General features: G+C 33.1%; 1 protein-coding gene across 2 annotated transcripts in view; it reads left to right on the forward strand.

Annotated features, from left to right (window-relative positions):
- Window positions 1-26,010, forward strand: part of LOC126890005 (ATP-dependent translocase ABCB1-like) — a 225,884-nt gene that overhangs the window by 40,090 nt on the left and 159,784 nt on the right. For both annotated transcript variants that reach the window (XM_050658806.1, XM_050658805.1), the window contains exons 3-6: window positions 1,053-1,349; window positions 5,189-5,289; window positions 8,489-8,660; window positions 17,942-18,262. In XM_050658806.1, coding sequence (XP_050514763.1) covers window positions 1,053-1,349; window positions 5,189-5,289; window positions 8,489-8,660; window positions 17,942-18,262 — 891 coding nt within the window. The remainder of the gene's footprint in view (window positions 1-1,052; window positions 1,350-5,188; window positions 5,290-8,488; window positions 8,661-17,941; window positions 18,263-26,010) is intronic.

Below are 26,010 nucleotides of genomic sequence, written 5' to 3' on the forward strand. Positions count from 1 at the left end.
ATGGTGTGACTTTTTTCTGAACATTACGTGGACCATATAGAACAATTTGGTGTTGGAGGATAACTTTCACTTTGGATGTCTGGGTTATGCCATCTTTTGGATTAATTCTATCATACTAATAGGGAACTTGCACATTTTTTTATTATATAATAATGTTCAGTCTTGTATAAAAATGAGATTTACAAAATTTCACGCTTCAAAAACTCATAATAACTTAGAAGTACAAATTTAAAGTCTTCCTTATCTTAAAATAGTTCAAACGACCCGTGACGTCACAGAGTTTGAATATGTGGTTCTGTTTATGGTTATATTTACGTATATTCTTCTTCTTCTTCTTTAGTTTATTGGCCTCCACCTACTTGGGTATTTGGCCAGCTCGTCGTCGGAGAATAAAGGAAAAATATTTATGTTCTAATGGCATTTATCTTAGGTCGTCGTAATAATATATACCAGTTTGTTGAGATTGGAGTTTGATACAGTTTTTGAAGGAAAGGAAAGAAGGTTTACTATTGAAAATAAAACCATTTTGTAAAATACAAATTTTCTATGAATAGTTAAAACGATCAAAAACACTTTTAACGACACATAACTGTATTTTTTACTGACGTTTATAATGTCTAATTTAAAATTATATATACAATTGGTGTAGAATGTAAACACAACCCTGTGACGCCACGACGCGTTTTGTGGTGGCTGGTATAAGTTGAATTTTTAGTCGTCTTTAGGGGCCAAACGAAAGACAAACAAAACTTTTTTATCTTTGATACAGATTCTAAATTATGTTCTGTTGTGATTTATACCATTTTTTTCGAATTTAAAATTTTATGCAAGTTCCCTATTGTAAGTTGATCCAGTCTAATTAAAAAAAAATAATTATTCAAAAAATATAGAACAGAAAAAGGTCTCACAATAATTACTAGTTAAGCGCAATCATACTAGACTTCTTAATTGTTAATGGTTTGTCTCTAAAATGTAAACAAAATGAACTTTCTTTATGTAGAATATGTTTCACGAATTTTTCGTATATACATAAGTAACGTTTTTCTTTTTAGTTTCAGTACTGTACTACTTTGGATATTATTTTTATGTCAATTGGAGCTATTTGTGCTGCCTTAAGTGGAATAGTTCAACCATATTCTATGACATTATTTGGAGATGTTACCGGTGCAATAGTAACATACGCTTCAAACTACAACGAATCACTTAGTGAGCCAGAAAAGACTTTGTTAGCAGATGAATTAATAAATGCCGTTTGGCTGTTTGGCATGAAGTCGGTAGGCGTTGGGATAGGCGTTATTTTAACTACCTATATATCAACGGTCCTTTTTATTTACAGCGCATCTAGACAGGTATCAAAATTGTATTATTATTAAATAATAGAGACCAAAAACCATGATTTTAAAGTAGAAATTATTAGTATCTACGTGACAAATTTATTGCATTTTTAAGTTAAGAGGCCATATCAGCGCTTCATCAATATTACTTCGGAAGATAGTAACACACACTTTTTCGAAAGTTCTGCGAAACTTTGTCAACAGTGCGTCTGCTTCATTTGACACTAACTAAGATGAAGGCTCAATATTGTAACAATATACTCATAGCCGCGCTAAGTGGAGTAATAGAAAACAGTTTTATTATAACGTCGCCTTAATACTATAACTTGATAACTCGAAATTAGTAGTTCTGAGATAAACGGGTTTAAAGATTTTAAAGATATTTGTGTTGCTTCTTTGATGTTGGTAAATACGGAATTCACTCTGCAGCTCTAAAATACTTTTTCTTAATTTTTTGGAATACGGTGCAAAGTTTTCCAATATGGAAAATAACATGAAAAATTAAAGTTATCAACTTTTAGCACTACCATAATGTTAACATTTGGTAATGCTGCATGTGGTGCTAAGTGGCATCTAAGTGAACTTTTTAACAAAACTAATATTTTAAGTATTATTTTGGTGAAAATTAGCCCTCTGCGATGGTGGTTGTCAGATCTGCTAACAATTCTCGAATTTTTGCATTAACATGAATCGAATAAACAGATAGTAATTACGTGGTAAACTCAATAGTTTCAGAAAAACACGTGCTACAACTAGATAACTAGAGTTATCTAGTTGTAGCATTCAGTGTATGTCGTATTCACGATTTTTTTTATTAACTTTCGGATGACCAAGCGGGGGAAGTTGTGACCCCAGCGTATGTTTTTCTTTAATAATTTCAAAAGTATTTTCAATTTTTAACTCATTATTTTTTTATTTGACTTTAATATCATTCTAGATATCCTCATATTTTGAAATAAAAAAATTCCCTATATTTTACTAATAAAAAATATATTCTGAAGTTGATGTTTAGTAAAATACCGTCTATAATGTGTAATTCCAAGTAGTTTTACGCTAATGACGTCGACTTTTCAAAGTAACAAGACACTTAGTCAACATACACACTACACATGACACTAATACTCATGTTGTGACTGGCTGGATGACAAAAAGTCCATGCCATTAAAAAAACTTCATTTTTTTGCTAATTTTCATTTTTGACATTTTTGACCTGGGGTCAATTTTTCCCCCCTTGGTCAACCGTGTAACAAAAAAAGGTTGGTCATCGGAAGGTTAAACAATAGCTTGATAACCTATCTTGTCAAGTTTGAGCACTGAATATTAGGGGCATTTGAGTTTTATCATCTTTCGTCAATCATAAATACATACTAAACCCGTTTGGAGCGAGTTAGGAAGTTTTTACACAATATGGAGGCAAATAAAATACATCTTGTGAACTAATTATCTAAAAACGTCAATTTTGGAGTTATCAAGTTATAGTACTAAGGCGACGAAAATAAATAAATATTTATAAAAATAAACCAGAATAAGTGAAATTTTATTAAAATCGCGAATTTTAAGTTTTATTTATTTAAATTTAAATTTTAAACTATTGATGATATTTCAAGACTAAAGTACATCCTAAAACTTTATATACCTACTCTCATTATAATTCGAAATTTTTGTACGTAAAATATACTTTCCTACAAAACTCACAATAATTAATAATAATCTATTTTTTTTAATAGTCCGACAACTTAGTTATATTACACCAAAATATAATAAATTAATTATAAACAAACACTTCTTCCCTATAGTTCAACACTAACGAATTCTAATATCTTAGCGAATAATACACTACTGACGCAGGTTTGTCAAAATGACAGTGACTGTTTCTCTATGTTGCCTAATCAGTTATTTGTTATTTTTGATTTATTATACATAATCAATTTTAGTACTTGCAATGTGACACAAAATCTAAACATGAGATAAAAAAATTATTTGAAGAAAGTGTGTTTTTTTGTTCTTTAATGGCGATACAGGCTCGTTTTTGTAATATTTTAATGTTATAGAGTAATTTCCACATTCTTTCTCAAATTGGGCTCTGTACCGCCATTCTTTACTTTTTTACGAAAATTTTTGCAAAAATATTCATAATTAAAGCAATCTTGGAACGCGTTTTCCGTTTTGATGACTCGCTGATGTAGCTTCTTAAGACTGAATAATTTTCGATTAATCTATTAATTATTGTACTTCGGTCTTTGCTGGATGAATATTAAATATGACGAATAATTTTATCATTAACAGAGCTCAGATTTATAGGCAATAAAAGTTGAAGGAAAAAGCACTAATATAGATAAAGAATTTTATTTAAAAAATATAGAAATCTTAACATATTTTCAGAATTAACAGAAGCATTAATAGGAGCAACCAATGACTAGGAAGCGTTCAAGGAAATTGATTTTAAAGCACAAAAAAGAGGGATTAAAATAAACGAAGCAAAAATGAAGTTAATTACCGCCAAAAGAACACCTGACAATGAAAATGTGTGGATGCCTTCACATAAGAAATTAGTTAAAAGTGTTCCATAAGTAGCGAAATTAATGCACGTATTTCGAGTGGGAATCGTACATACTATGCTAATAAAAGATTGATGACATCGAAATTATTAGACAAAAGAACCAAAATGACTATCTTCAGAACATTGATTAGACCCATGGTAACCTATGGTTGTGATACGTGTGTAATGAAGAAAAAAGGTGAAGCTAACTCAGGACATTCGAAAGACAGGTACTGAGATAAGTATATAACCCGCTGCAAGAAGAAGATGGCACATGGAGAATCAGAAGAAACGATGAGGTTAACGAACTGAATGAAGGGTATAATATTGTAAGATTTGTGAAAAATCCAAGACTGTCACGGCTGGTACAAGAGACAAGAAGATGCAAAAAGAGCAAAGAAAATATTACGATGCAATCCGATAAGAAGAAAAAAAAAAGAATGTGTGTGTACCTACTTTGTACGCATGTACGAAGTTATACTTCTATTAAAATTAAAATTAAACATTTGTGTAGAAAATCTGAGGTTTGTTTAGATTTTCTACGATTCCTCAAGAGAAAAGCAATTACGAGGAGCCACCAGTTCATAAAAATGACGTATTAACGTTATTTTTAATTTTTGGTATTTTTAAGTATCAAAATTAGTTTAATATATAAATAAAAATAAATAAAAATGCAATTAACATGTTTAAAATATATTTGTTTTATTAAAATCATAATAATAGAAGTATAACTTCCTACGTGCGTACATAGTGCACGCACTCTTTTTTTTTCTATATTAATATAGTCCAAAGTCCAAAAATATAAATCTATTTAAAAAGTCAGTACAACTATAAACTCATTTTTGTCTCTGTTCTCACAACTTTTAAAACACAATTTAACAACCTTAACTATATAAAAATGAAAACAACACATTCTTTAACCATATCCGACATATTGAATAATTTTTGACATATCACTGGAATGCCCAATCAGAGCGAACGTATAACGTATCTGCGCGTAGCACTAACAATTTTTGATGAATTCACGCACATTTACATTTACTCCCAAACGCACCTAAAGAAGTATAACTTTAAAAAGGAAGGCCCAGAAGGAGATGGTTGTATGACGTGGAAGACGACCTGAAAACCATAAATATAATACAATGAAGGAGAATGGCAGAAGATAGATCTGAATGGAAGGACATAGCCAGACAGGCAAATACTCATCAGGTTATCATTTGAATTCACAATAATTAAACCAAACAGTAAAACTAAACAAATTTTTTATTAAATGTAAATTGTTTATATTGTTACTACGTTAAAATATAATTTCTAGATTTTCAAAATCAGAAAAGCTTTTCTTGAGAAAACGCTTAATCAAGATATTGCGTGGTTTGACCAGAATCGTACTGGAGACTTTGCAAGTACATTCACACAGTAAGTACTTATTATTACCCCTTCTTATTTAACAAGTCTGTTCGGTCGTTCGTTTATGCGTCGCCACCCCTGCAATACTTGGGTCCGATCTACCGAGGGATTCCTATGTACCTATGTAATTTTGTCTAATGAATCCAAATCTGAAAACGACATTTCGGTATCCAGAACTATCTTCGAGATAATCAACCTAAAATTAGAAAAATCGAATTTTCGATTTCATATTATGATATTATATCATGTAAGTCCAGGTTATATATAGTATATAAATTATTATTTTTTAACTGGCGTAATTCACTAGTAATATAGAAATGACGTTTGTTTACCGTAAACAAAGTTTTCGTTATGATAATGCTTGCATTCTCAGTCCGTTTTATTTGAATACATTTTGAGTCATCTCAGTAGTTATTATAATTATTAATCTATAAACACTTTTTAAATATGGTCTATTTTTCGATCCATTTTATGCACTGATTTTTCGTAGATGTATTTGTTTGACGTTGTCTTATTTTTTTTACTTTTTATTGTCTACCATATCGTGTAAGTCTTGAAATTTTCTCATTTGATTATAGTAGGGGAGGCAAGTATGCTAAATTTGCAGTTACTTGAGTGTTATGGGAACCTATTGGGTTGTGAAGAATAGATCTAAAACCAAAAAAAGTTAAGTTTTCCACTTTAGTGGGGACTTTCCATTTTTAAATTTAATTTTCAATTTCCAACAATCGTTTTTTTTCGATTATAGCGCCATCTATCCATAATTATTAATTACGTTAAAAGGTACTTATTTTTACGTAAGGAATCCAAATCTGCAATAAAAAATGGGGGCTTCTATTTAAGATTTTAAAGTAACCACCCCCCCCCCCCACCTCCGTCGGTGGTCGTGTTTGATGTCATTCGATAGATTTTTAAAAAATATTGAACATGTATTTTTCAGTTTTTTTATCTGATGTTCATTTCCACCCCTCTCCGTGGGGGTAGTGTTGCCCAAATGCAAGACCAAAACGAGACTTAGACAGTATTGGTCTTGGTCTTGCGCCAGTACACCTGGTCTTGGTCTTGGTATTGCGCTCCTGGTCTTGGTCTTGGTCTTGCAGCAAGAGTTTTGCAAGTCTCGCAGTTGCCCATTAGCCTATTGCATATCTTAGAACAACGTAACACCGAAGTACATTTTAAGCTTGAATATCATAGCCATAGTCAAGACTAGCCAAATTAGTAAATACCTAAACTACTGACACCGGGTGGGGTTTGAACCAACGATCTAAGTGATTCCTGCATATGTTCTAACTAACTAAAATTAAAACTCCCTCTTAAAACCCACAAAATTTCATTTGCAAATCTCAACCGGTCTTAGAGCAATAAATAAATCGTCAGTTTATAAGAAAAATTTCAACACCCCCTATTTGGGAAACGAAGTATTTAAAAAGTAAACGTTTATGAAGCAAACTGTCATTACTTTTTCGTGCAGAATTACTCATTAAAGTTTGCCATACTTATTTAAAAACATCCTGTATTAATCAATAACTTTATTATCCAATATAAGTGAATGAATAAAAAATCATAATGCTAAGAAAATATGAGGCTATAGTTGGGTTTTAATTTCAGTATGCTATTGCATGCTTGAATAATGCTAGAATATTCCACAGAGAGAGAAAAAACAAAGTTTGATTGGTACACCCGGTATACCATGGCAATGATTGACCTGTCTAGCAACAATATTATTACATAAAGAATAAGGTAACATATTAAAAAAAAATCACTTAAATCGGACAACAGCTTTAGGAAATTTGAGACATTAAAAATGACCCGTTTTTAAGGTGGTGCGTTAATTTCGTGGAGAAGTGTATATTGATAAAATAGTATTTCGGTATTTTGTTTACACAATATCCGGCATTGTATGTACTTTTGTCTGGTATCATTATCTTATGATACTTATAAAAATAATAGCCGCGCTGTTTCGACAAATTTTGTTTAGCGGAGGGACCTCATAGCACAGTCAGCATAAACAATACATAATGGTCTTACTATATGTATACCGATACACCATTTCTGGTGTTTGGATTCCTAGAAAAATAATAATAAAAAAAATTAATTACTTATATATTTATTAAGTATTATTTTCTATTAGCTAAGGTGACACATTTTTAAAAAGTTTGTATACGATATTCGATATTACTGTAGGCGTCGCAACGCAGGAATGTTATGTTATGATTAGAAGACAGAAGTATTATTTTCTATTAGCTAAGGTGACACATTTTTAAAAAGTTTGTATACGATATTCGATATTACTGTAGGCGTCGCAACGCAGAAATGTTATGATTAGAAGACGACTATTCTCAAAACCTGGACAATTAATTTCAGAGCGAAGAAGTCGGCGCTGGGAAAGAATGTACAAAGTATTTTATTTTTACATTATAATAATGACCTCTGAGTACATGTCAAATGTGTCAAGTGTTTTTTAATGGATATTTTGATTCGCTATGTATATGTTTATGGTATTGTTCGTAATGCGCATAAATCCAATTTTCAAAATTTTTTACAATTTTTTTTGTTTCTCATATAGTATCTAAGAATATAGCCGAACTTATATACTCCCTAAAACGACCCTCAGTTCTAACTGCAAGACGCAAGAGTCTCGCAGGCTTAGTCTTGTTCTTTCTCAAGTCTTGCACGGTAAGTCTTGGTGTTGGTCTTGCTAAAATTAGGCGGTCTTGGTCTTGGTCTTACGAAAACGCAAGAACAAGACCAAGACTGTAAGACCAAGACCGATTTTTGGCAACACTACGTGGGGGGTCGTGTGTAACATCATTCGATAGATTTTTGAAAAATATTGAACACGTATTTTTCAATTTTTCAATGTGACGTTAATTTTGCGAAACATTCACTTTTTTGTGAAATTTTGTGATTCGCTCATTTCTTTATACCCCGCTTAAATCGTCAGATTTTTATATAGGTACACTGCTCTGCATGTACTTAACTTACCTTATCTTAATCTGACGAGTTTGAGTTTTTTTAAGGATATATTTTTTTCGGTCCCCTTTAACAAACTCCCCTGTATTAAGAGTCCGTATATGGTAGGGGTACATTTACAGGGTACAAGGTTTCTCCCCATGTGATTTTCTGGCGCGCTCGAATAATTGCAAAAATCTCCGCTTGGGCTCCCTTTCCATTATCATAAGCCATTAAATTTTATTGCTTATTTCAGAAACATTTCAAAATTAGAAGAGGGAATTGGTGAGAAAATTGGAACTTTTCTATTTTTTGAGTCAACCTTTGTAGCAGGATGTGTTTTGGGTCTAGTTAAAGGATGGAAATTAGCATTGGTGTGCATGGTATCCCTTCCTTTATCGACTACAATTATGACAATAATATCATGGGTAAGTGTCATTGCATGTAATTATTGACAATAATTACATGCAATGTAACAATGTAATCATACATTAATGTAAGACAAATATGACGTAACTGGGATAGACAAGCATTTCTATTGTTTAACACTTTTTTCTATTAGGTGTTGTAGTTTAGTCTTACGTCAAAAATACTTCAAATTACGACTAGCTGAAGTTTAGTAGATAGTTTTTTTTATTTTCCTAAATATACATTGATAACATCTTGATTCATTCGGTATCTGTAATTTATTAACATCTATACGCTGTGAGCTCGTACGTAGAAGGGATATTTACAAATTCGCGAGCGCCAGTAGTGACAAGTCTGTAAACGTTTACCGGGAATTTGACATAAATGTCAAAGTGATTAATTTTAAATTAAAATTAAAAACATTAATTATAAAAAATATTAGTTGGTCAAAGCTGTGGTATATATTTTTACCTTAAATATACTTACGTTTTAAATACTGAATATAAGTTTTTTTAATGTTCCGTAATATGTAATTATAAATTAATTTTATTAATTTTAGCGCCATCTACACGATAATTGTGAAAGTATCCGAAGTAAGAAATTCATATTTGATCAATAGAACGTCAAAATGATTAGTAAATCTTAAAAAATCGATTACAATTTAATTACTTTTGCGTTGTAAATATTAAGCGATAACAATTAAATAATAAATTTAAAAATTACCGGTGAAAGTTGAATTAGTAACCGCTAGGAGCGACACCAGCGAAGCTCAGAGCGTATAATTCCATCATACTTAACAAAGAAAAGGTGTAAAGGAAGACATGAAAAAGCCTGTCTAATGTGAAATATATTCCACGGTTCTTAGACATTTACTACGGTTGTCTATATCAACTAACCAATGAACATTAAGGGCGCGATTATGTAACGAGTATACTGTAATTTGAATCGTAATATGAATAATCGGTATGTTTATGTCTTTGATGTATGGAAAATAGAAAAGATAGTTAAGAAATAAAGATGTTTAGTGGATTATAATACCTAATTATGGAAAACTGTTGATATTTATCCATGCAATATTTACGGAAATCTAGGACTTCAATCTCCATTCTACACTGAAAATTTGTCGCTGAATTTCCATTAATACTAGATTAACTATTAAACTATTAGCTAACTATTATCCTAGAAGTCAGTTGGGATTATGTGAATTATAATTACTTGTACAATGTATTGTAAGAATTTAAATATTAGTTAATAAATTTGGTCACTCTACAGCCTGTACCTGGCATTCTAAAATGTCATCAACATTATTATTACGTTAAGGGGATGGGTACGTATTTTCGGCTGCAATGCTATTCAAATGGGGATTTATTTTTTTCGAATCCTGAGAAAGCTAATAAGTATTTTTTAAAAATTTAAACGCAAAATCAAATATTACGTTATTAGCGAGGGCCGAAAGTCTCTGAGAACTTCTATAATGTTTATTTTAATAAGTTACAGGAAAATTTAGTGTGATTTTTAATTTCAAATATCTCATTCAAAATAAACCTTTTATTTATTCTAAGGGACTTTCGGCTTTCGGTAATAATTTAGTCTTTCATTCTGCGTTTAAATTTTTCAAAAATATTTATTGGCTTTTTCAGGATTCGAAAAAAATGAACACAATGTCCGTGGTAATATTTTCCAAATCTATCTTTGTCTTACAACTCACTCAGTCGAATAGAATATTGTCAGCATATTGTCAGTCAGACAGTGACAATCAGTGATAATTTTTAATATTTGACATGGCATCGGGAATATTTTGAGTTGTTGATTAAATAATATTGATATATAGTATATTTGATAAATAATTGATTTAAGACGTGAACTTAATAAAAAGTTATTTATTGTGTATTATTTGTGGAAGATCCAAGCAGAGAATACATCAGGAAAATATATTCTGTAATGTTCCATAGTAACAATATATTATTAAAAAATCACTTTAACACTTTTTCTAGATTTTTTTAACGCTCTTTTCTCGATTGAGTATTAGTTTTTGTTGTATTACAATCACTGAATACATAGTTAGTGAAAAAATTATCACATTTACTAACTGAATTAATAATTTGCAATTATACAAATAACAGTTATCAAAGAACATTCAAAAGCCATCTCTTTAAGTTAATGATGACATTTTCAAGTAGAATGACATTCTATGGGCCATTCCACGAATATACGTCTGTTCCAGACCATCGCGACAACGAATATTTTAGTGTGCAACAAGAAGTACGAAAGTAAATGGCTCTAAAAATTATTCCAATAAACAAGAATGCAATTTGCAATTTATGTTGCACACTAAAATAGTCGTTGTCGCGATGGTCTGGAACAGACGTATATTCGTGGAATGGCCCATAGTAATGTTTACATATCCACAGGGCCCCCGTAACCGGGCGTGCAACGCGTGCGACGCACGCGGGCGCAACCCCGAAAGGGCGCCAAACCGAAGGTTTGGTAAATACCTAAGACATATTTATTTTAATTGAGATCATTTTTTATACAATTTTAATTTTCGTTATGGGCAAAAATCAAATATTGGACAATCAAATATTGTGTTATTACTGTCAAATATTTATGTTTGGTGTTAATAAATAATTACTACCTAATTACTACTATTATTGTATTTTGAAAAACAATATATTGTCCGAATATCTCTTTTTCAGTATTAACGTTTTTTAAGTCAAAAATAATATTTAGGGTATGGTACATAGTTCCATATTTAGGTATGATGCATATTATTCAATAATTACGGACTCTACCCCAGATTCAAATCGTACAAAGCCAATAAGCCTAATTTTGCGTTATGTTGTATTAAACGATAATTCTAAAAAAAGTTCAAATACAAGAGAGTTTTTAAGCTTCTCACCTAATATTTGACACTGCAGGGGAAGGGTTATTTAATTTTGTAGTTGAACTTTTACAAAATTTAACTATAAAAGACATGAGCGGTCAAGGGTGTGATAACGGTGCCGATATGCGTGTATGATAAGGGTAGGAAAATGCTCGAGTTTCTTTTGTTCCACGCGCTGCACATAGCTTAAATTTAGTAGTGAATGATGCTGCTATCAAATAAAATGGCAAACTTGTTTAATATAGTACATGGACTTTACTTACTTTTCTCTTCCTCTGCAAAAAGATGGGATATTATAAAACTACATGTTTCTATGTTAAATCTAAAACCCTTAAGTGATACAAGATGGTCGAGTAGGATAGAAACTATAAAGCCATTCAAATTTCAATTAATTAAAATTTGTGAGAATTATTTAAGTTATAAATTACACAGTATTAGAATAATTGGTCAAGTCCTAAGTTCGTTAAATAGTACATTTGGTATGACGTTTGGTTATGATAATGTTTTTAGTGATATTTTTACATTAAGGTGAAACAGTAGCGATCAACAGGTAGCGAAAACGCGTTCCAAGATTGTGGCTGTAATTTTGAATATTTTTTCGAGATATTTGGCACACGTATTCGTAATATAATAAAGAATGGCGGTACAGAGCCCAATTTGAAAAATATATTAATATGTGGAAATTACTCTGTAATTAAATACAATATTAAAAAAACGAGCCTGTACCGCCATTAAGAAGAACAAAAAAATACACTTTTTTCAAATAAACTTTTTTATCCCATGCCTAAATTTTGTGTCATTTTGGAACTACTAATGAAATAAAAAATTTTAGTAGTTTCAAAATGGCAAAAAATCTAGGCATCGGATAAAAAAGTTTATTTGAAGAAAGTGTATTTTTTTTGTTCTTCTTAATGGCGGTACAGGCTCGTTTTTTTAATATTGTATTTAATTACAGAGTTTTTTCCACATATTAATATATTTTTCAAATTGGGCTCTGTACCGCCATTCTTTATTATATTACGAATACGTGTGCCAAATATCTCGAAAAAATATTCAAAATTACAGCCGCAATCTTGGAACGCGTTTTTGCTACCTGTTGATCGCTACTGTTTCCTCTTAAGTGACGATGATATTTTAAAAAAACTGTCTTTCTCTTCAACAAAACTCTTAATTATCAATATATATTTGAAAATAGCTAACTACATCTCTACCAAAACCAAATATCACTATTTCATTAAGAATCCACCTCGCTTTAACTGTGTCTTTTGCTTCTGATGGTGAGTGGTCATTTTCAAAATTAAAGTTATTAAAAATTATTTGAGTTCTACTAACTATGGTAGAGGAAAGATTATCTGGTATGGCAATATTATGAATAAGATATAGCAAGAATAGCTATACAGCAAGAGCTAGTCAATAAAATTGACTTTTCTAAAGTGGAAGTAGTATTTATATGGGCAAAAGGGCATGCCGGTATACTGGGTAATGAGAAAGTGGATGAGTTGGCCAAAGATGCAATAAAAAAAAGTGAGATACTAACTCACATCTTATCGACAGATGCAATAAATTACGTCAAAGTTAGAATAAATAAAATATGGAAAAAAGAATGGAAAAATATTACAAGCATGTCAAAAAATTTATATTTTTCTTTACATCAAGAACTTCCTCCGCCACCTGAATACATATTTAAATATAACCTGCCAAAGCAAGATATTTCTACTATCGTCAGAATAAAAACTCGACACGGGAAATATGAGGCACATCTGCACAAATTAGGAATAATTAATTCATCAGTATGTTTTTGTGATAATGTTTCGATTAGAGATTTAAACCATATTTTCTTGGAATGCAAAATTAACGAGAGATATATAAATCAATTATATTACAATTTACGACAAACACAAGTTTATTTTCCAATTAGTATAGAATATCTACTAAGTTGTCATAAAATGGAAATATTTAAATTACTCATAAACTACTTGAAAGAAACAAATATAATCATTTAAGTGAAATACGTATAAATATAACAAAACTAATAAATTCAGGTAAAAATAAAATAAAAATCTGTGGCTAACGGACTCGCATCCAAGCCATTTTTTCACACACACACACACACACACACACACACACACACACACACACACACACACACACACACACACACACACACACACACACACACACACACACACACACACACACACACACACACACACACACACACACACACACACACACACACACACACACACACACACACACACACACACACACACACACACACACACACACACACACACACACACACACACACACACACACACACACACACACACACACACACACACACACACACACACACACACACACACACACACACACACACACACACACACACACACACACACACACACACACACACACACACACACACACACACACACACACACACACACACACACACACACACACACACACACACACACACACACACACACACACACACACACACACACACACACACACACACACACACACACACACACACACACACACACACACACACACACACACACACACACACACACACACACACACACACACACACACACACACACACACACACACACACACACACACACACACACACACACACACACACACACACACACACACACACACACACACACACACACACACACACACACACACACACACACACACACACACACACACACACACACACACACACACACACACACACACACACACACACACACACACACACACACACACACACACACACACACACACACACACACACACACACACACACACACACACACACACACACACACACACACACACACACACACACACACACACACACACACACACACACACACACACACACACACACACACACACACACACACACACACACACACACACACACACACACACACACACACACACACACACACACACACACACACACACACACACACACACACACACACACACACACACACACACACACACACACACACACACACACACACACACACACACACACACACACACACACACACACACACACACACACACACACACACACACACACACACACACACACACACACACACACACACACACACACACACACACACACACACACACACACACACACACACACACACACACACACACACACACACACACACACACACACACACACACACACACACACACACACACACACACACACACACACACACACACACACACACACACACACACACACACACACACACACACACACACACACACACACACACACACACACACACACACACACACACACACACACACACACACACACACACACACACACACACACACACACACACACACACACACACACACACACACACACACACACACACACACACACACACACACACACACACACACACACACACACACACACACACACACACACACACACACACACACACACACACACACACACACACACACACACACACACACACACACACACACACACACACACACACACACACACACACACACACACACACACACACACACACACACACACACACACACAGACACACACACACACAAAATTGACTTTGAAGATAATATATAAAAGAATTTGCTGTAGTCAAATATGGAAAAACACCCATTTAATTCAATTTAAATTTAAGGTATCTTATCAATCGCTTTCTAGATTTAAGAGCGTAGGCGCACAATTTCGGACCAATGTTTTTTAAATATACCTACTCATGTTTTCTTCGAATCCTGAGAAAACTAATAAATATTTTGAAAAATTTAAACGCATAATGAAGGTTTACATTATTACCAAGGGCCAAAAGTCCATTAAAATAAACAAAAAGTTTTTTAAATGAGATATTTAACATAAAGGTAATAGGCGCAAAATGTCGCCTGTCAAAATGTTCAATGTGTTTTAAATGTATTTATTTTTTTTTTCGGATCCTGAGAAAACTAATAAGTAATTATGAAAAATTTAAACGCAGAATGAAAGATTACGTTATTACTGAGGACCTATTACTGTGACATTTAATTTTTAATATCTCATTCAAAAGAAACTTTTTGGTTATTCCAAGGGACTTTCGGCTCTCGGTAATAATGCCATCTTTCATTCTGCGTTTAAATTTTTCAAAAACACATATTAGTTTTCTCAGGATTCGAAAAAAATGAATACATTTAAAACACATTGAACATTTTGACAGGCGACATTTTGCGCCTATACCTTAAAAATCAGACTATATTCTCTCTTTTTTCACCCCTGTAACTTTTTAAAATTAAAAAATTAAAGCAGTTTTCAGGGACTTTCGACCCTCGGTAATAGGTAATGCATTTCATTCTGCGTTTACATTATTTTTCAAAAATACTAAGTATTAGTTTTCTCAGGATTGGAAAAAATGCATTTAAAAAGCATTGGCCCAGAATTTTGCGCCTACGCTCTTATCTAATATATTAATGCTTTATATGTTTTTTTGCCATCATCAGCAAATCACTTCCAAGAAAAATAAAATTTCTTCAGTTCTTTTAGTCTAGTTCTTGCAATTTCTGTTGTTTTATTACGGGTAACAAATTTAAAAATATAGATTTATTTCTTAGGTGGATATAGTAGATTTAAGGGCGCTAAAATATATGCCGCACGCGGGGCCGCTCAGCCTTGCGGGGGCCCTGCATATCCATACCAGTGTGAATTTTACTACACGTAATTTGCCGTGTAAAGACAGAAAAAGTAGGGATAGCTGTAAAATATTTGCGAATTATGTACCGATGGCCTTAATACATAATGAAATTTTAACGTTTTAACCTACCTTATAAATATATATTCTTATTTAAGCCACTACAATAGGTACGATGTAGAACTACAATATAATAAATAACTTCATGAATAATTCAAAATAAGTTTTTATGGGAAACAACACAAAAATAACAAATACAAAAATATAAAATAAACTAGGATATATAATATAAACAATAACACAAATAATACACAATAAAACACATTCAATGATCGAAAATCATTTAAAATATGGGCTTGTGTATTCTTGTGACGTAAGTCAAACATTTAAGTCTCCCCCCACCACAGTCGGACTATAAAACCGTAGTAAATGTCTAATAACCGTGATATATCCAACGATACAAACTATTGTTACACACACTTGATCTAATAGATTGGTCTTATAATTGATTGGACATTATCTAATGGGTGATAGTTGACATCAAAATAAAACATTTGAGCTCAAATTGCTTTTATATTTTACCGGGTATCCACCATTGCATAATGCGCATCTTGCTGGATTGTTTTTAGGTATTCGGCAACTTTTGGTGACATGAGATCCTCCGCATCTTACGCAATGGTAGGGTTTTCCGCAGTATGTTTAGCTGTGTCCATAGTTTTGACAACGTGTACACTGTATGATGGTTATTTTTGTTTTTGGCGATTCGGCGTGGATTTTGATGTGGTTTAGGAATTCTATATTAAATATATCTTTATTGTTGCTTTGAGGCTCTAGGTCAACAAAGTATAATGGAAGTGGTTCTTTACTAACTCTATTTTATGGTCTTGTTTTTCAATTCAGCTCTTATTTCAGATATAGGTGTTCTCTTTCAGATGTAGTCCTCTTATAACTACTTGGTAGGCTCTTTCTTCTTTCAGTTGGTAGGTATGTGTGATTGACAATTTGTTCTTCTCTTAGTTGATGCACTAGAGTTCTATAGGTTTCAGTGGTGTTCGGATTTATTTTTATTACGTTATTAGCCATTGCTTTGGCGATATAAGATTCTTTAGAAGTGGCTTTAGATATATTTTGTACCATATCTTTGTAGTCGTTTACACCATAGATAACTAACATCATTATTATTTTGGTTACTCGGATTACTATCAGGATTATTTCCGTTATCATCAGTAGGAAGGGTTTGAAATCTGTTTGATATTTTGATTTGTTTTGGATTTTCCATAGAAGTTTAACGTCAAAATCTTTTCGTTTGTTACCTAAAGTTTGCCATGAGTGAGTTTTGCTAGTTTGGTAATCATCAGTTTCTTTATTGGAACTCCATTCTTCAGAATCGTTAGATTCATGGTAGTCATGTTGCATGAATTGGATTGAACTAGGATTTTGGTTTGTGTACAATCAGGGCACTGGTGTGTGGTTTTGTCTAGTAGTTCAAAATTTCTTGGGTTATTTGATTTTGATAAATCTAGGCAAAAATTGGAAGTTCATATTTGGTCCGTGCCCATTTTTTGGGAATTTCTGTATAAATAAAACGTGAAATATAAAAATGAACTATTCAGTGATTAAATCTGTACTTAACATTTTCTAAATATTATACTAAAAATGCCATAAATATTTTCAGATATCTACAAAATTTTCAGCGCAAGAAATGGAATCATACGGAGAAGCTGGTACCATCGCTGAAGAGGTCTTCACCGCAATCAAAACTGTTGTTGCTTTTGATGGACAAGACAAAGAAATTGAAAGATATAATAAACACCTCGTTGATGCCAAAAAGAATAACTTAAAACGTAGCTTTTTTACTGCTGTAAGTAATGGATGCTTATGGTTTTTCGTATACGCGTGCTACGCTTTGTCGTTTTGGTATGGAGTAACATTAATACTGAATGACAGACATCTTCCAGAACACGAACAAGTTTATACACCGGCAAATATGGTATCTGTAAGTACTGACTTATTTTGAAACTGGATTTAATTTATTTAAGATTATAATCATTATAAATCTAAATGGATAATAAAATTCTTAAGAAATATATTACAACTATGTAACAATCAAATTCCAAGTTTTGCTTGGAGCCAATTGTTTTGCATTAGTTATATCTCTCAGGTGTAGATATGAGTTATCTTAATTGCAAAAGTGAGAAATAAAGTTTGAAAGGAACAAATAAAATATTATATTAACTAATAGTATTTATTGGACATTAAAAAAATAAAATGAAATTTTAATATTCACAAAGGAAATCTTGCTTCACAGGATAACTCTACAAGATACTTCTTCTTCTTTCTCGAAACTCCTTATGCTCCTCAGGGGCGTCGTTTTATTCATCCTCTATCCATATCTTCCATTTCTTGCGGTCCTTTGCTAACTCTTTCATTTGTTGATGTGTTTTTCCTGTCCAATTTCTATAATCTGATCGATCCATCTCTTCCTTGGCCTCCCTTTCCTCCCTCTTTTACCATATCTTTTTGATTCCATCACCTGCTTTGGTAGTCTTCCTTGGTCCATTCTGTTAATGTGTCCATACCATTTTAATTTTCTTTTTTTGGATCTTGGTTATTATCGATTCCTGTTTCAGTATTTTTCTAATATCTTCATTTCTTATTCTGTCCAATTTCGTTTTTCCTGCTATTTTTCTCAGCTTCTTCATCTCCGCTGCGTTTATTGTACTGCCTATTTTTGCATTGTTTACCCATGTCTCACTTGCATATATTAAAGTTGGTACAGATATTGCGTTGTACCTTCAGGTTTATTTCTTTATCTATTTCTTCCTTTCCAAATATTGTTTTATTTAGTGCATAGTAGATCTTATTAATTTGCTTTTTTCGCCCTGTATGAGATTTTTTGATCTAGATTTCCATCCTCTGATATTATTAATCCCAGGTATTCAAACGTCGAGACTGTTTCTATTATTTCGTTTTTGCACCTAAATATCGTTTGGTTTATTTCTTCCCTTTTCTTTTGGGCTACTATCATGGCCTTCGTTTTCTTTATATTTACCTCCATTTTCAAATTTTCTATTTTTTCCACCCAGATATTGATTAACTTTTGCATTTTCTCTTTATTGTCTGCTATTATTACTAGGTCATCTGCATAATATAGTAATCCCTCCATTCTCACTGGTACTAAATTCCTGTACCCTATTGTTGACTGTAATTGCCTTGACCTTCTTTTAGTGCTCTTCATTACTCTATCCATTACTAATATAAACAAAACTGGGCTGAGACTGTCCCATCGTTTTATTCCTCTCCTTAGGTTTATTATTGGCGATCTGTTTCCGTTTATTTGTACTTTAGCAAGTACGTTTCTATATGTACATATTTTTTACCACGCTTATTATATTTTGTGGGATTTGCAGGTCTTCCATTACTGACCATATTACTTCTCTATTTATAGAATCAAAAGCAACTTTAATATTTATAGACGTAATATATAAGTCTTCTCCTATTTCGTTTTTCCTTTCAATTATATTTCTCAGTATGTATATATTATCTGCTGTTCCTCTTTCCTTCCTAAAAGCAGCTTGTTCTTCTTCTAGTTTCCCTTCCAGTTCTTTCCTGAGCTTCCTTTCTATTATTCCGGTGTAGATTTTATATGCCACTGATGATAAGCATATAGCCCTATAGTTATCACATTCCGCTTCATCTCCTTTCTTGTGTATTGGTATCAATAAATTTTCTTCCCAGTCTTTCGGTATCTTTTCTGTTCTCCATGCTTCCCTCATTATTCTCAGTAGCCAAAACTTGCCTCGTTCTCCCACGTACTTCATCATCTCCGGATCTATGTCATCTGCACCTCCTGCTTTTCCAATCTTTATTCTTGCCAATCCTTCTTCAATATCTTTGATATGAATTTCTTCTACTCGATTGTCCCTATCCTATTCTCTTTCCTGCTGTCCTCTGTCCTCGTTTTGTTGGTTGATTGCCTCGAATTTTTCTTTATAGTGCTTATTCCATATGGTTAGTATGTCCTGTATGTTTGTTTTCAATTCATTTTGCTTACTTCTAATTCCTCTTATTTGTTTCCTTTCTGTTCCTTTCATGCTCCTTATTTTATTCCACCCCTGTTTATTGTTATTGCCAAAACCTTCGTTCAGTTCTTCACCGAATTCCTTCCAGCTCTTCTTCTTCGCATCTTTTACTAGTTCTTTCACCATATTTCTCTATCTTCTGTATTCGTCTCTCTCTTGCTCTTCATTTGTGTTTATGTATCGCTTCCACATTTCTTTCTTCTTTTTTACTGCTTGCTTTATTTCCTTATTCCACCATCCAGTTCTTGTATTATTCTTCCCATTCTTTTTTATCCCACATACTTGTTTTGCAGTGTTCCATAACGTGTGTCTCAATTTTTTTCATCTCTCTTCCATATTCCATATTTCCTCATTGTTTTCATGCTGTTCCAGTATTTTATCTGTCTCTTATAACTTCCTCACTTCCATATTTTTCATCTTATGTATTGATATTCTTATATATTGAGGACTCTCTATTATTTCCATTAGTTTCATGTTTATCTCTGCTGTCACTAGTCTGTGTTGGGTACCGAGTTCGGCTTTGTTCTCTGTTTTTATATTTTGTATCGTTAGGTCTGCGTCTCGAGGATATACTATGTAGTCAATTATGCTTCTCGCATTTTTTTCTTCTACTACGTATGTATATTTTTTGTTTCTCGGTTGATACCAGAAAGAATTACCTATTAACAAGTCATTTATTTGGCAGAAATTTATCATTCTTCTACCACTCCTATTTATCGTATCTTTTCCATACCTTCCCAAGCAGCCTAATGCCATATTTTCATCATTTGCTATTCTTGCATTCCAGTCTCCTAGTAAAATGACGTTTCTGCTTTCCTCTTGTATCTCATCAATAAGTTTCTGTATCTTATCATAGAATAGTTCTGGTTTTTCATGCTCTGTTCCTGTTCCTTCTACCGGTGCTTATACCTGTATTATGTGACATTTTTCTTCTTCTAACTCTATTTTTATGTATATGGTTCTTGATGATACTGGTTTGAATTTGGTTATCCTTCTATTCATTTCTTTCGTTACAAACTATTCCCACGCCTTCTTTTGCCCTTTATCCTATCTGGATGCCGGAATAGTATAGTATGTGCTGCCCTCCGATATCGACAATTAAATTTCCTACTTTTTTCGTCTCGCTTATTTCTATCAACTGCAGCTCAAATCTTTCAATTTCCTCTGTTAATTCACGTTCCTTTCCTGTTATCGAGGTTATATTCCATGTACCTATTCTCGTTTGACATTTGTTTTCATTTTTCTTTTCTTCCTTGTTATTAGTTATCTTCGTTGTTTGCTCTTTTATAGTACTGGTTGTTCCATGTCCTTTCCTGTCCGTTCCTGTCTCCATTGTCTCTGGTTTTAATCTTAGTTTTTTGCTGGATGGGTTACTTTCATCATTTTTTCTCTTTGGTCATTTTCCCTGTGTGGGGATCTATCACTCATTGTTCTGGCTCTAGTTTTATCTATGGGAGTTTCTGTAATATTTTCCTTTCTTCGTTCATCCGTTGGAGTATTCCATGTTTTGATTTCTTCTATTCCGTATTCATCTCCGTTTATTATTAGCTTGTCATATTTAATCTTCGCATTATATCCTTTTGTTCTTGCTTCTTCCATGTGCTTTAAAAGTATTTTTCTTTTTTCCAAGATGGCTTTTGGGTAATCCTCATTCACGAACCATTTTGTTCCTTTTAATTTCCCGCTTGCCTTTAGGATTTCCATTTTTTTACTTCCACTTGTTAGCTCAACAATGACCGGTCTTTCCGATTTGTTAGTTTTACCGCCTAATCTTCTAATTTCTGTTGTCTCTTGGTCGGCTCTGCAATGTACTTCCATTTTGTTCATGACTTCCTGCACTTTGTTTGACAACATTTGGGTATCTTCATTTTCTGTTTCTTCAAGACCCTATATAATTAAGTTTTTTCTCTTCATCTCTCTCTCAATTTTTTCCATTCTATCTCTCTGTTGGTTTATTTCTTGCTTTAGTAGCATATTTTCTCTTTTGAGCTCCTGGTTTTGATTTCTTAATTCTTTAAGCTCTTCTTGGATTCCATCCAATTTTTGTTCTATCCTCCTATCCCTTGCTTCCATTCTGTCCAATTTTTCTCGCAAATATTTTATGAATTCTTCCATGTTGTTACTATTTGATTGTGGGTTTAGGGAGAATTTCCACAAAGTTTGTGTCTCCCGCACAGTTACCGCCGAAAACCTGCTGCAATTCAGCCCTCAGCCCGTACGGGAGCTAGCTTGACTTGCTTCGTTCTCTTTTTTTTTTCTTTTTTTTTTTTCTTTCATTTTTTCGTATCCTCCTAGAACTGACTCTGGGTATTCAATCGTAGTTAATTAGATACTAAAGTATATTTTTACACACGTTTTGGCTATGTCTGCTGTAAGTGCAAAAATCCGAATCGACTTTTCGAAGATTCTTGCCCTTTTCAGACTGGCATATTTTAAAAAAAAGGGTATTTATTTTTTCCTTCCCTATTTCCCAGTTCTTTTTTAAGATTTGGCAACATCGCAAAAATTGTTTAGCGGTTACGTTCTTATCGAATTCAATATTTAATTGTTCTGTTTATTTATAGCTAACCTTGTTTTTTGACTTGCACTTGCTCTGCCGGTTTTATTCACTTAAAAATGTTTGTTTCACTCCGAATTTTGATGTACACTTCGCCGTTGTCTTTAGATGCAACTTGGTATGGTGTTTAGATTTTATTTTCACCTCCGTTTTATGTATTTTCGCGATTTGTTCACAGTAAATTTTCGGACTAGTTTATCTAGCCAAACCAACGTTGCCACTCCTAGAAGATACTTCTTCCAAAAAAGAATAACAGAAAGAAGTGGAAACATATATATCGCCGGTCCGGAATAAGAATGACGTAACTGAAAATTTTGTCAATTCCTGTATATTGCGTAATTAACTTCTAAAATACTGTGTACAGATGATACAAAAGAGACAGAACTGTAACTATGTGCTGAGCCACTATAGGGTAGTTGCGTCGTTATTGAAATACGCACCATTTTAAACCTTGTTTTAGATGAATAATGACTCAACTGTAAATAGGGTTGAATATGGGGGGACTTAATAAAGATAATGAAATTCGGACCAATAGGGATAAAAACCATCGCTATAAGAATAAACAGCATACTAAATATTTAAAAATAGTTTTTTTGTACAAAATAATTTTAAGATCAAGAATGACGCAAATGCAGATATGGCTAAAAATGGGGGGAATAAGTTAAGATAATGAAATTCGAACGAATAAGCATGAAACTAAAAGCCATCATTTTGTGAATAAACGCCATATCGATGCTCCGGGCGGTTACTCTTTATTTAATCACTATTTTAAATATTTAAAAAATTTTAGATGAAGAATGACGCAACTGTTGGATTAAAAATGGGGGGATTAAATTAAGATAATGAAATTCTCACCAATAGGTATAAAAATAAAAGCCATCATTGTAAGAATAAACGCCATACCGATGCTCCTTGACCTCGATTTTTGACTCTTTGCTTCGTTATCGAACGTATTCGCTTCGTATACTAAACAGATACGAAGCGAATACGGTCGATAACGAAGCGAAGGGTCAAAAATCGAGGTCCTGGACGATTACTCCTTATTTCATCCCTATTTTAAATATTTAAAAATCGTTTTTTGGCTCTCCTGAGAAATTTGACTTTTTGCAGTTACGTCATTTAGACCGGGAGATATTATACAGAAGTTCAGCCACGATTTTCTAAGTCCTGCCTTTTGCAATACTGGAAGGGTAGACGATGTACTTACAATCTCTGGAAACATCCACAAATTTCCTGTGACATTTTCCTGTAAAAATTAGATTTTCCCAAAAAATAAAAATAGGGTTTTCGATGAATTTCTAAGTCCTACCATATCCGTAGATAGACAGGATACTATCGATTTTATGAAGAAAATTTTTTGGGCAGGAGGGTTGCAAACGGGGTAACGGAGTATATATGTATACAAACATGTAAGGAAAATAATGAAATTTTCATGATTTTCTAGGTCCTGCCAACTAAATAAACTAAACATATTTATTTCAAAATGCTCAAAAAAATATTGGCATGACGTCTCCTAATGCTTAAGTATACTTGTCCCTTGGAAAATTCTGCGGAAAATTTTCACCCTGATTCCGTGATTTTCTTAGTCCTGCCTTTAAAAAGTTATAATACGTAAATACAATCAATATCTTTTCGGTACTCGGCAGGAAGGTTAAACGGTTCTTGTAAGACGGCAGGAGTCCTAGATTTGTAAGAAAATTCGTGAAAAAGTCAACGATTTTATGAGTCACGCCATTTTGCACATGTTTCAAGAATCTTAATATAAGTCTATTTACAAAGAGGCAGGATGGTTTTATGGTTATTTTGTTTACAGGGTGGGGCATTAGTGTGACAAAGTCCAATTACTCGTTTGTCGTAAGATATACGAAAAAAGTTAATTAGGTAAAACATGGGCCACAGATAGGACTGTGATTTAACAGTCTTTTCTAATATACAGGGCTACCCGTTTTGACAGGGTGACACAAACTTATGTTTTTTTTTAATGGAATACCCTGTATATTTTTACATTTTTGGATTCTACTCGATGTTCTCTTTAATAAAATATAGTGTTCTGAAATATTATACGAGGTAGTTTAAAATATATTACGTTTTTTTTAATTTTGTAGGAACATTCACACCCTATACATATTGTTAATGATTTGATATTCAAATTTCTATTAATTTATGTTTAAACGATTTTTAATACAGTCTACTATTTGTCAGTTATTAATAGTATACCAAAATGTTTGATTTTAGTATACGGGGTTGATTGAAACTCGGAATGAGTATTTTCTGAGTTTTCTTAAATGGGACACCCTGTATTTTAGTATTATAATAAAATGATATTTTATGGTACCTTTTTATTTGTTAAGCATTTTCTATACCATATTTATATACTAATTTCGGCAGTAAATTGATACAGACAGATTACTCAGGTGGTTTTTGGGGTTTCTGAACAAGAATGTCACATTAGAACAGATCTTTACCTAGTGCTCGGGGTGACTGATATACACGCCATATTCTTAAATTTCGAGGCTTTCAGACACTAAAGTGATGCAAGTAGATTACTCGAGGAGTTTTGTGGTTGCTGAACATGAATACGCCATCAGAATCGACCTCCAAAAACCCTCTAAATTCGAGATCAGTCACCCTGGGCACCAGGTGCTCCGAGGGTCGGTTGTAATGTCATATTCGTGTTCGGCCATCCCAAAAACCCTCGAATAATCTGTTTACTTTAATTTATTGCAGATATCCCACGAAACTCCAGATGACGTGCCTTAGCAGCAACTCTGGGCACTAGGTGATTCGGAGGTCGGTTCTGCTTGCGTATTCGTAACTCCATAAACCTCCCAAATAACAAAATTTTGCCCTTAATACACTGATTTTGACAGATTTATGCATTTTTGGATGCATATTATGCACTAAAATGCAATTTCCACCCATTTTTATATTGTACACCTTTTCCTGATGTTATCCTGAACACAATGCAAAAAGTTGCAAGTAGATAGGTGCTGTATTTAAAAATCGATTTATTCTGGTGTTGTTAGTGTTAGGACATTTTGCTATCAAATATAGGAAACAATATCAGGACAATATCTACTATCCTACAATATCAGGAAAACCAGT

The sequence above is a fragment of the Diabrotica virgifera genome, chromosome 8 (genome assembly GCF_917563875.1).
Source record: "Diabrotica virgifera virgifera chromosome 8, PGI_DIABVI_V3a".
Taxonomy (NCBI): domain Eukaryota; kingdom Metazoa; phylum Arthropoda; class Insecta; order Coleoptera; family Chrysomelidae; genus Diabrotica; species Diabrotica virgifera.